This window comes from Peromyscus leucopus, chromosome 4 (genome assembly GCF_004664715.2).
Source record: "Peromyscus leucopus breed LL Stock chromosome 4, UCI_PerLeu_2.1, whole genome shotgun sequence".
NCBI lineage: Eukaryota > Metazoa > Chordata > Mammalia > Rodentia > Cricetidae > Peromyscus > Peromyscus leucopus.
In genome coordinates this window covers 46,038,364-46,051,968 of record NC_051066.1, presented here as the reverse complement: position 1 = coordinate 46,051,968, position 13,605 = coordinate 46,038,364, and the positions used below count along the sequence as shown (strand labels likewise).

The 13,605-nt window shown below is 38.2% G+C and overlaps 1 protein-coding gene across 1 annotated transcript in view; it reads left to right on the top strand.

Moving 5' to 3' along the window:
• The window catches only part of Abcb11 (ATP binding cassette subfamily B member 11), an 85,026-nt gene that overhangs the window by 16,952 nt on the left and 54,469 nt on the right, over positions 1-13,605 (top strand). Inside the window, exons 6-8 of the mRNA XM_028882008.2 lie at positions 7,600-7,687; positions 8,842-8,975; positions 11,351-11,522. Coding sequence (XP_028737841.2) covers positions 7,600-7,687; positions 8,842-8,975; positions 11,351-11,522 — 394 coding nt within the window. The remainder of the gene's footprint in view (positions 1-7,599; positions 7,688-8,841; positions 8,976-11,350; positions 11,523-13,605) is intronic.

Sequence of the window (13,605 nt, the reverse complement as noted above, 5' to 3'; positions counted from 1 at the left end):
GAGAGGAGGGAGGGGAAACTGCGGTTGGGATATAAAATAAATGAACAAATTTAATTAATAATAATAATAATAATAATAATAAAATATTTTGAAAATTCAGGAATGAGAGTGTCTGCATCTGTAACCCCAGAACTGAATGAAAAGGCAGGAAGAGACGAGAGGTTCCCAAAGCTTGCTGACCAGTCAGCCTGGTCCATCAGTGAGCTCCAGGGGTGGTGAGAGACCCTGCCTCAAAGATAAGGTGAAAACGTATGTGTGCATCCCTCACACACATATGAACATATAGACTTGCATATATTGCACATACACATTTTACAAGGCAAATTTAAAAGTTAGCAAGCCAACTCAATTGGAAATAAATTTGCTGGCATCTGAATTTGTATGTTTTTCTAAGCTTGCAAGGATATTTTCTTCTGAGAGACTCAGCAGTTCCTATAAAGAGAGATTTCAATGAGCCCTTTAAAACTCTTCATTTCTTTTGAAGGGCAGAAATGAACTACTTTTTTGAGAATGATATCACCACAGCCATTGAGAACATTGGGCCACCAAATCATGAAAATAAATGTTAGGTCAAAATGCAAGACATTTCCAGCGCATCGGCTGCCCATAGAGATTTGTTAGGTGAACTGAAGAAGGAACCTAGCTTTGATGTTTACACCACAGGCATGGATAAGCAAGGAATCTCCTGTCTCTACCACCACTCAGTCGTTCATCTTACCAGGCTTTATACCTGGAATCAATAAATGTTGCAAACTGGAGCTTTCAGAAGAACGTTGGCCTCAGCTGAATTACCATGATACAAGTATTTAATTGACCATCTGATAAAGTATAATAAAAAGATGAAGCATTAAGAATGGTCATTTGTCTTTCCCTTTTAAAATAATCACATGGCTAAGCTAGAATGGTTTAAGGTATACCTTTCTTAGATTGTTCCTTTACCAGGAACTCTTTGACAAGTTAAATCTTTTATTATGAGTTATTATAGTCATCACTGTGAGTACTGTTTGTTTATCTTTTGTGGGGTAAGAACATTTTGAAAATGGAGTTGGGCGTATCCCAGGATAAGGGAGAGAACATTTTCTCATATATCAGTGGTTAAATGCCTTCCCAGTTACCTAACACTTTTAAGATCCTTTCTCAGAAAAACTCATTGTTAAGGATACACTATTGCATAATATAGCGTAATATATGTGTTGCTCTGGTATCTGTAAGACAAGGCAATAACTTTAGGGAAGTACATTTGCGGCCGGTGGCCTGAGCTGTTTCTGAACGTTTGCTCTCTTGAATTTTACATAGCTCTTTATTGGGTGGGATGTTAAAGCTAAAGTCCTGCAAGCAGTTCTTAGTAACACTGATAAGGGTTAAAGACTATCAGGTCTCCAAGTTACCAGAATTTCTGCTCAGAATAGTAAAATAGAAAGAAAGAAATCTGATGAGTGAGAAAATATCACAGTGTAATTTTCTTTTTTTTTTCCACATTAGAGTCTAAAAAAGATAGAAGTCATAAAATCTTTTTAACTGAATCATAGAAGAGATATTCTGTAACTTCTAGCACATTCTTTTGGCCACATAGACCCTGGTACAGTTTGGGAAGCACTATCTATATGAGGCTGAGGATACTGGGTGATGGAAACCTTTGTAGCCCTGTGACAGCTACCACCACTGGAAATCTGTCCATACCCACATATGGACACACTCGGTTGAAGTCTGAGTCTGAATCTTCGGTCAGATTTCAGCCTATTTTCTTGATAATGTGCACTGAATGTATGCATACAAGAACAACTTTCAAATTTGATACTTAAGGCAGTATATTTCTTCAAAACAACTTTATTTTAAAACAGTTACTATACCATGAATCCATCTGCTTAAAATGTGCCATGCAGGGGTTTGTTTTGTTTGTTTTTTGTTTTGTTTTGTTTTGTTTTGTTTTGGATTCTCAGAGTTCTTCATCTACCACTTCAACCAGTGTCAGGACATTTGCAACAAGAAGGAAAAAAGAAAATGTACACCCTAACTATTGCTCCCCAACTTCCCATCTGTTATGATCTGTTATGTGTCTGTAACAGCAATTGATTTCCTGTGTCTGTGTATTAGCTTATTCTTGAGATATCATAGAAATGGGCTCATGCAACATATGACCTTTTTAAGACTGGCTTTTAAAAAATTAGCATCATGTTTTTGAAGTTTTCCATGTTGTAGCATGAATTAGTATTCTATTTCTTTTTGTAAGTATTTTGCTATATAGATATAGTGTTTTATTTCATTGGTGGTAATTTGATTTTTTCTGCTTTTTTGCTATTATAAGTAATGCTGTTTTTGACATTTGTGTACATTGTGTGTGTGTGTGTGTGTGTGTGTGTGTGTGTGTGTGTGTATGTATGACTTCATTTCTTGTAGTTACATAGCTCAGAACAGAGTTCTGAGATCACTCATGTGTAATGCTTTGAGGAACTGTCAGGCCATTTTCCAAGTGTCTGTAACATTTTGCATTCTTCCTAATGGTGCATGAGATTATAATTTTTCTACACCTTCACTAGCAATTGTTCATTATTATCTTTATTTTGAAAGTGGTTATAGTAGGTTTAATGACTCCCTGTGATGTCTGGGTCCTAATCCCTGTAACCTATGAATATTACCTTAGATGGAAAAAGGGTCTAAGCAGGTATGACTAAATTAAGGATCTAGGCTAGGCCTGGTGGGACATGCCTGTAATCTCAACACTTGGGAGGCTGAGGTTGGAGGATTGCTATAAGTTCAAAGCCATTTGGTCTTCACAGGAGTACCAGGCCAACCAAGATTCCACCTCAACCTCCTCCTACCATACATACACAAATAAAAAAGATTCAGAATTTGGGGGTGGGAAAGAGTATACAGGTGTACTCTAAATACAACCACTGTTTTTAACAGAAGGAAACAGCAAGACTTGACTATTGAGAGGAGAGGTAAGGTGACAGGAGGAAGTTGGGACCAGGTTGTCATGTTCAATGAATGTCAACACATTCCAGTAGCAGAAGAAGCAAGTGAGATTCTGCTGTAGAACCATTGGACATAGTTTGTGGTACAGCTTGTGGTACAACTTTCTTTACACGATGATGTAGGTCCAGGGAAGCTTTCAGACTTCTGGTCTTTAAAAGGAGTTGAGTTACCAAGTTTGTGGGACTCTGTTATGGCAGCGATAGGAAACTCATCCAATACCCATCCTAGTGAGTGGGAAGTAGTATCTCACTGTCATCGTGACCCTTACCCATATAACGTTGGACATCTTCTGGGGACTCATTGGCCATTTACATATGTTCTTTAGAAAGAGTGTCTATTTAAATTGCCCTTTACTGAATTGGGTTAGGTGTCCTTTTATTATTGAGTTACAAGAGTTTATTTTCTAGTTATAAGTCCTTTACCAAATGTATGACTTACAGGAAAGTTTCTCATTCTTTAGTTGTCTTTTCAATCTGTTGATGGTGATTTTTCAAGTCCTAGATTTTTAATTTTGGTGACCTCTACTTTATTTTTTTTTCTTGTTTTGTTTTGATTTTGGCGATACATCTAAGAAACCATCCAAGGTCATGAAAACTCAAACCTGTTTTGTTTTTGTTTGTCTGATTGATTGATTTTTTTTAGAATATTGTGTTTCTGCTTATGTATTTATGTCTGTGGTTCATTCTGAGTAAATTTTTCCCTGTGATAGAAGAAAGGGCTTTGATTTGATTCCTTTCTTTACATAGTTAATTACTTAATAGTATTTGCTAGCAAGACTATGTCAACTTAATTTTTTTTCACATTGCATAATCTCAGAACCCTTGTCAAAATCAATTTAGTAAGCATTAGAGTTTATTTGTGGGCTCTCAATTCCTTCCCATTCATATACGCCCTTCTCCTTGTGCCAACAGTGCCTTTTAACTGCTGCGGCTTTATAGTAGACTCTGAGATCAGGAAGCATGAGTCTGCCAACTTGGTTCTTTTCCACTACTGTCTATTCTGGGTCTTTAGAATTTTTTTTAATATATATAATTTTGAGGCTTAGTGTATTTAACTTCGGGAAAGAAATAAGCCAGAATACTAGGGGTTGAATGGAATCTGTAAATCAATCTGGGAGAATATTGTTCTCTCAATAGTAAGCCTGGGATCCATTTATTTAAGTTATTTTTAATCCCAACAAGGTATTTTAATAATATAAATTTTGTACTATTATTAAATTTATTTGCTAAGTACTTTGTCCTTTTTGGTGCTATTACGAGCAGACATTTTCTGAATTCCATGGTGGATTTTTCACTGCTATTATATAGATATACAATTTAGTAGACATGCTAATCTCAACTTCTACAACCCCATTGTCCTGTTTATTAATGTCAATAGGTTTCTAGTGGATTCTTTAGAACTTTCTAGATACGATAATGTCACGTGATAGACAACAGTATTTCATCTCTCACTAGATGTTTTATTTTCTTAATTTTTTCCTGTCTAATTGCTCTGAGCCAGTCTCCCATACAGTGTTCAGTAGGAGCTGTGAAAATGTGCACCTTTGTGTTTGTCTTGACTTTGAGGTGAAGTCCTTCACCACTGAGAATGGTGCTAGTTGTAGGTTTTCACAAGTGCCTTTTATCATATTGAGGGAATTGCCTTCTCTTCCTGGTTTGAGGGCTTTTTAGTCACTAAGGGGTGTTGAGTTTTGTCAAAAATTTCTCTATTAAGGAGAACATATGGGTTTGGGTATTATGATATTCATATGGCCTATATTACTGACTGACTTTTATATGCTGAATCACCAGGAATACCTTGTACTTAGTAATGATGTGTGATCCTGTTAATATGCTCCAAGAATGAATTTGTTAGTATTCAGTTGAGGATGTGTGTGTGTGTGTGTGTGTGTGTGTGTGTGTGTGTGTATACATGCTAGTGTTTGTGAACTTGCATATGCAGATATGTATGGAGACCAAAGGTCATCATTAGATGTTTTCATCAATCGTTCTCCACCTTATTTTTATTTATATTTTAAAATTAATTTATGATTTGTCAGTTTCAGACATGTATATAACACACTCTGGGCACACCCATCCCTCCACCCTCAATTATCCTTCTCACAAGCCCTCTCCTTCCCCTTTCTTCCGATATGTCCCTATCCCTTTTCTGTCTTTTGTTTTGGGATTGGGAGCCACTGGCTTTAACCAGGGCCATCTGTGTGAGCACAGGGGTGAAGGTATCTGCTGGGGCACTGAGAACTCACTAGCTGTTTCATTTGAGTTTGGATCTTTCACTGAACCCAGAGCTTAACTTACATAGTCTGCTAGATGGTTGGCCAGAAAGCCCCCAAGGTCCCGTCTCTGCCTTCCCAGTGCTGGGGTTGCAGATGCATGCGGTGTGGCCAGCTTTTACGTGAATGGTGGGGATCACATTCAGGTTCTTGTACTTACGTGGCAAATGCGTTATCAACTGAGCATTTATTTCTTCAGCTTCCTAAGTGTTGAGGATTACTGTGACTATATTCATTAGACATATCAGCGTGCATGCATGCACTTTTTGATTTTTTTCTTATTCTTTTGGAATCAGGTAACTAACACTGGACTCACAGAGTGAATTTGAAAGTGTTTCTGTCAATTCTACTTTTTTTTAAGCTTTAAAACAAATGGTATTGATATTTAATTATCTGGTAAAATTAATCAGTGAAGTTGTCTAGTCTTTCCCTTGCTGAGTGGTTTGGTTATTGATTCAGTCTCTTTGCTGGATGTAGATCTGTTCTGATTATTTATTCCTTTGATAGAATTTTGAATTAATACATTAAAATTGCATGTATATCTTTGTACAAGGCTTTTTGACATATGTATACATTGTGGGGTGGCTAAATTACCCTAATTAACATATATATCATTGTCTATACTTTTTGTTATGAGAACACTTAAAAGCCCTCCTTCAGCATTCTCACTTATACGAAGACATAGTTACTAACTGTAGTTGTGCTGCACAATAGAACTCTTACACTTGTTCCCTTTGCTACCAAAGTTTCTGTCCTTTGGTAAAATTCTCCTGGTTTCCTCACTCCCAGTTCCTGGATACCACCTTGTTATTCTTTCCTGTGGGTTCCACTTTTTTAGACTCTCTGCATAAGTGAGACTGCATGATGTCACTTCCTGTGTCTGGCAAATTTCATGTCACAAAATGGCTTCCAGCTGACTGGGTGTCCTCTTCCTTTTGAAGGCTGAATAGTATTTTATTGTGTATATATAATATATTTTCTTCATTGAGGAATTGTTGGACACTTACTTTGATTACAATATAGGCAAGATTACTTTAAATCATGTATTGAAAAACAAAAGAACTGGAACTAAATTCATGAAAAATAAAATAAACCTACTAGATTTCAATATTACTTGTAGTTACAGCAATAGTCTAGACTGTGGTATTGGTGAAGGACAGACAGTATTCAGAAATCTGTTTACAAAAATAAGTACGTATATTATTTTTTAAATAAGGATGGAAAGAAATTCAATGGAGGAAAGATAACTTCTTATTATATGATATCGAGGCAACTAGGTGTTCATGGGAATAAAAGTAAGAACTATAAGAAAGTGAACTCAAGAGACCCATTGACTTAGATAGTTTTTAAACTGTCGATTTTTGTAGCTGTGTATGAGATCACTTTCACGTTCTAGGCTAGACAATGAAACTTTAGACTTGAAATCTGAAGCACAGCACATAAAAGAGAAAATGGTCCTTTCTACTAAGGGCAAACTCAGGTTACCAGGGAACAGCTGAAATCAAGCAGAATGGGGGCATGTGCACTAATGAGCCTCTTCTCTCCCCTTTCCTAAATAACCGGATCCGTGCCATTTAACTAGTTCTTAAAGACCAGGATCGCTATCAACAAATACGCTAATTCTCACATTACAAAAATCCCTTAGTTCCTGAACACAGTTTCAGACTGTTGTTTCCTCCTTTGCCTGGTTCTGCCAATCCAAGTCCTTCTGTCACAAGTGTCACGCCGTGACATCTCTGTGGGAGTGACAAGAACTGCTTAGGGATCCCTGCCATTATTTCTTCTTCAACTCACGAACTAATCCTAGTGAGAGAAGCTTCAGGGGCTGTAGTCAGGAGAAAGCTCCAGCCAATGGGAGGGGTTTTCTCTCCCCATAGGAATGTGACCGACACTTTTTAAAATGCCGCTCTGGGATGAAAAGCTGGCTTTCTTTCCTAGAGGTGTGAACAGGGAGCTCTTGACTGACTGACAGCTCACTTCTCTCTAGAATTGTCTTCCCAGGAAGCCCAACTGGCTGTAAAAATCCATCTCTGCATGTGAATAAGGAAAACAGCCAAGGTGAATCCCTGTGGGTCCTCTCTTCTAGAAACTGCCATGTGTTATTGCACAATTCTAGCATCTTTGTGTAAAAAAATGAAGAGGGTGAACATATTTGTGGTGTAATTGGTACTGTAAACTCTATTTAGGGATTTGAGTGGATCCTTTATAATCCTATACTGATGAAACACAATGCCTTTCTCCTGTTTAAGAGAAATGTAGTCAGACTGTGTTAAAGTCCAACAAACCTACCAATGCAACCTTTGATAGCTGGATCCTACTTGTAAATCTCAGCACTTTTCTCTCTCTTTAAGGTTGGTGGACTTCGAAAGTGAAATGATCAAGTACTCTGGCATCTACGCAGGAATCGGCGTGGCTGTACTTATCCTAGGATTCATTCAAGTTAGTCTCACCTCCGTTTTATTTACCGACCAACGTTTGGCCTCGTAGACACCATGATGAAACTGAAAGTGTTGCTTTTAGCTTTTTAGCCATCCAGAAGCCCTAAGAATCGCAGCCCTACTTATGAAGGATGTGAGAGGGCGGGAAGGTTTGTTCAGATGACAGCTGAGAGGGATGCTAGCCGTTGCTTAGGGAAACAGAGCAGCCATAACCAGGCTCGCGCTGCCTCCCTGACCTCCCCTATCTGCCCTGCTCTTCTCAGCCCAGGAATGAAGAGCTACTGTCTATCTGTAGGCTGAAGCTGAGTAGCATAGAGAAAGCCAGGCGTTGAGAGATTAAGAGAGCAAAGAGTATATTCCTTTTTTCTCTTTCTTTGCTGAGGTCTAACCAAATGACATTCCAGCCCCAATTCTGTAATTCTGAATCAGATTTTCTAGTCTTAAGTGATCAAAGGGTTTAAGGTTATTTACATTTATTAAAGAAGAAAAATAGTTCATGTTTTGCCACCTTCTGTAGAAACAAAGATAATGAATTCTCTGCTTCACTTATCGAAGGATTCCAGGTAACATTAGTTGTAAAGAAAAACTGATCCATTTCTCTTACGGTGTCTCCAGTTTTCATGATGCCTATTTTTTTTTTTATTTTTTTAATTAGGGGAAATGTATCAGAAATGAGATTCCCTGGTTGGATCATGATTTTTGGCTTATACTGTCCCAAAATCATTTTTTGAACACTGTGTGTGGATGCCTAGAGGTGCTTATCCACAAGGAGAAAGCTGAGAAGCAGTGTGCAAAAAGAGCAGATGTAGAGCATCTGTGTCTCAGTGTGGATGCCGCGTACCTGTTTCTCTTGATGTAGACAGTGAAACTCCATAGGCAAAACTCAAAGACGGTAGCCTGACCACTTGCCAGAACTGGAGTCCAAGCCGGATCTCTGGTCACCCCTGCAAATGTCCAGCTCACCTCCCCATTAGCAGGGGGGTGTCAGAGCTTATACCTTAGTCCCTAAGAAGAGGCACTTCGGGAATGACATCCCTCTTCTTTTCAGCTATTCCCAGCCATAACCATGGGAAGTGTCATTTGTCAGAAACAGGAGAAAGAATAAACAAATGTGCTTAATGCTGCCATGTTAACGACACCTTTGTCCACTTCCAGATAAAATTTTGGGTCATCACTGGGGCTCGTCAAATAAGGAAAATGAGGAAAATTTACTTCCGGAGAATAATGAGAATGGAAATTGGATGGTTTGACTGCACGTCTGTGGGAGAGCTGAATTCAAGATTCTCCGAGTAAGTAGCTGGTACAACTATGTTATAATGTATCATTTTGATTAAAAACAAAACAAAACCCTATGGTTATAAGTACTTGTTAGCCCAGCAGGTAAAAGGTGGAGGCAAAATAATCAGCAGTTCAAGGCCACTGTTGCCTATACAGGGTATTCAAGGCCAGCCTAGGCAATATGACACCTTGGTTTAAAAATTATCAAATAAATAAATAAATAAACAAATAAATAAATAAAATTAGACTTTCATAGGTGTGGCATTTTCATAAATAATAGCTTACAATACAGTTACTAAAACAGCATGTTACGGCTTTGTAGATCATTGGTCAAATATTAGACATTAATTATTACAGGAGAGAGTTTAGATATATGATGTATTTGAGATAAGGTAAAACTGAGAGACGGCTATGACAACCTACACACATATGGAAAAAATAAACTTGGAAGTAATTTTTTTGCTATGTCTATGGAGGCACAGAAACAAACCCCAAAATAAATTCTAAAAATTGCTTAAGAAAGTTAAAAAAAAAAAAAAATAAAAATAAACAAACAACAGTCTCCAAAACAGCTTACAGTAGTTGGACCCTGTGGAACCGAACTTTGAAGCTTTGCAAAAGTACATAAGTGCACTCTGGAGAGGAAGGAGGCAAGCATGATGAATGCTTAATAACTTGAGACTCTGTTTAGTTTGGGCTATACATACCCTCCCTTGGCAGCCTAGCTATTACACACACACACACACACACACACACACACACACACACACACACATACACACACCTCTGAACAATGCACCTAGCAACCCTGAACCCCACACCTGTATCGACTACATGTACAGATCTTTCTGAACAGCGGGTTAAGTTTCTCCTCTCCTAACAACCATCAAACTTGGGTGGTTTCTAGACAGTTTATCTAGGTACGAAGAAAAGAAGGACCTGATTTGCCTTTGAGAACCTGCTCAGTAAAGCCAAATTGTCCTTGGGTAAACTTTAGGGAAGCTCCTCTATTTACTACCTTATGCCTATGTGTAACTGGGTATGCATGTGATTCAAGTCAGATGCATTATAGGAAGAGACACACACAGTAGGAAGACTTAAACAATGCTCTCATCTATCAGTAAAAATAGGGAACCATCCAAACCATGCCCTTAGTAACCAGCCCCTCTTTTCTTTAGATCCCATAAAAACAGATCCCAGGCCATGTGACATGGGGCCCCTGAGAACTCTCAGCTGTGGCCTGCTGTCAATCTCGACAGTAGATTCTCTATACTTTGTACTGTCATTTAAGTCTGAATAAAACTATCTTGCTTCTTTTGCAAATTTATGTGAGACCTTATTTTCAGTTCTCTGGATAAGAGGCTAAGAACCTGGAAACACCTGGTTCAGATCTGTTTGCCAGTAACAAAGATAAGGGAGAATGGAAACTCGGGCCTCTAGAGTTCAGAACTTACTTTCTCTTGACTTTCTATGACCATCAATAGATGCTTGACATCACTAGAACACAACGGTTAACCTCTGGATAGTGTCTTGCGTTCCTTCTTGCTATTAAACATCAACTCCTATTTGCTCCATCTAGACAAGAGATTAAAGGGATGCTCTCAGGCTTATGAGTTCAGTGCAATTATATTCCACCGATATTCTGGAATACTTCATATCCTTTCTCTGAAGCTCTGGAGTAACTAGAAGCCTGGTAGGAGGCACAAGATGAGCAAGCTAAGAAGTGACCCAAAGTAACACATGTTGGGTGCTCATCACACTGAGTATTTATTGTTCTACATGCTTGTACATATCAATTAGTTTGATTCTCATTATTGGACACTAAGGTGACTTCTGCTATTATAGATAAGGAAACTGATGCACAAAAATTGAATAATTTTCCCAAGAAGAGCTTGTATTCAAATTCAGAGTGTGGTCCCAGAGTCTGTGTTCTTAGCAACTAGTTTTTAATGCCTACAAATAGAATGTAATAAAAGTAGACAAAGTTATAGACAGACAGACAGACACATATAATATATATACATACATATATATGAGACAGCTATAGAGAAAGACATATATAGACAGACGGACAGGCAGACGGACATATCCAGATTAATTACTTTGCTATGGAGACAGGAAGGCAGTACGAGTTTTTCCCAGTGGTGATCCAGAGTTTCGGAATCCATACCAGCTTGAAAGTTAAGACATACACAGCTGACTATAAGGAGAGCGGTTGTAATGTTCCAAGGTGTGAGAAATTTTCGAAGGTTTGGAAGTATTCCTCACTTCTCATTAAAGAGCAACAGTGGACAAAGACATAAGAGAAAGAGAGAGTGAACTGTTTCAACAAACACTTGAACTGACGGAATTCACTTGTATTGCTCTGCCTCTCTCTTGCTTCTAGTGATGTTAATAAAATCAATGAAGCCATTGCTGATCAGATGGCCCTTTTCATTCAGCGCATGACAACAGCCATCTGCGGATTCCTGATAGGGTTCTACAGGGGCTGGAAACTGACCTTGGTTATTCTTTCTGTCAGCCCTCTCATTGGGATCGGAGCAGCCATCATAGGTCTGGTAAGAATGTTTGTACTTTATTTTCTTTTGTTTTTATTTTTCTCCATGGAAGATTTACATTTGCAGTTTGGCAAAAGGCGAAAACATGATGCTTGGGTTCCTTCCCCAAGTGTTGTCAATGTGATTATCACTATATTGATTTCTAATGTTTGATTATTCCTTAGTATTAAATAATGCTCCACAGATGACGAATTAATGATGTTTTAGTAAAGTTATTATTTGACTATCAGCAATCTACTGCATTTATTAAGTGTCTTCTATTTTCTCAGGTACTTTTTAAGGGGTTCCGCACTCAGTATCTCTCATTCTTACTCAGAAGGAAAGCGCTAACACCATTTAGGATTGAATAAATGGAGGTCAGAGAAGCAAAGGGAGATATCTAGGACTTCACAGCTAGAAGTTCGAGGGAGCCTGATGCTGAATCCCACCCGGTCTCCAGCAGCCCTGTTTCTCCCCAAGCTCAGATGCCCGAAATGATATAACAAGTACACATAGATCAGCAATAAGTACTCCAAAAAGATTTCGGCCTCCACAGCTCGGCCTCCAGTTCACCTGAGCAGTTTCAGGGGTGGGGTCTGTGGACTCATCCTGAGTGTCTGTTCCTCACTTCTGTTATTCCAAGTGTAGGAATAGGGGTCACTGCAGTTAAAAGTCTTCCCTGGTTTGAGGAATTATTATTATTTTTTTAATCTATAGAACACATTAAAAAAAATCTTTAGATCACAAGTCATGGTATGAGACGTGCTGAGAGTTTACTATAAATAGAATTCAAAGGGAACTCTCGAGCAATACTTAGACATCGTTGAACAGCAGCTGTCAATCACCATAGTGATAGTTTCTAGTAAAGCCCTCACACAGCCACTGATGATGCTCAGACTTCCCGGGCAATGTAAGAAAGGGCTGAAAGTGACCGTAGCAGAGAGCTCACTTCACAAAGCCCTCTGCCCCGACCACTCACAAGTGAAGTTGACTGAAGAATAACACGTTTAACCCTTCAGAACCTCAGTTCCATCGTCCTTAAAACAAGGATAACAGCCTAAGTCACATGATTATTCGGGGTACCACCCATGGTATTCGTTAAGTACAGTGCCTGGCACAAAAACCTATTGTTAAAGAGATATTTTACTATTTCTAAAAACCCACAAGACCTTGCAAGCTTTACAACTACCTTTTTTCTACAAACCTCTTTCCTGACTTGCTTCAGAGAACCTCAAATTCCACTGAAGACCCTGATGGGCTCTGAAAAATGTTGTTCAGCTTTTATTTTTTTCTGTACTATTCTTTTTTCTTCACACCTGTGATAAATTGATATCCACATCCCCGTGGGTCACACACTGTGTTTTCACACCATAGAGATGGAATGATTGCCCAATCACCTCATTTTGAACCAGACTTCACAGTACAGTTTCTTGTGTCACCTAATTGCCTAAAAGTCTAGCTTCTTGATTTGGAATGTTCTAGCTCTGCACCTACCTTCCTTTGCAGACATGTCCTGATTGTCCCTGTAAAATGATACCAGCAACTTTGTTGCATGTAAGTCAAAGATAGGACCCACACACATACACACACACATACACATACGCACATACACACACACAGAAGTGATGGGCAGGCAGCATATGACACACTAACACTGGTTGTGAGTTTGTATGTTTTTGTCACACCTTTCTCTTTAGGATGAGAAACACAAGCAACTCTCAGATATTACAAAATGTATGCTCCTTAAAATCCCAATGTGTCTTATTATTGAGTAATGTGACTTTATAATAAAATTGATATCATTTATAACTCTTTAATGCTCTTACTACTTTGCAAAAGTGTATTTATTTTAGGAATAAATTAGATAAAGATGGCACAAAAGGTGTAATGTTATCCATTGAACTTGAACGTAAGTAAATGTCAGTGTAGGTGAAAACAGTCTTTTCAATGTACATATTTTAGAAAATGTGGACTGAGGAAATAATAAACATATTATTAAAGTTATCTTTATTATTTTATATTTTAGAACTCCGTATAATATTTTGCTAGTAACAGTTCTCCCAAAAGTCTAGGGGAAAAACCTGTTAGAATACACACTTTCATT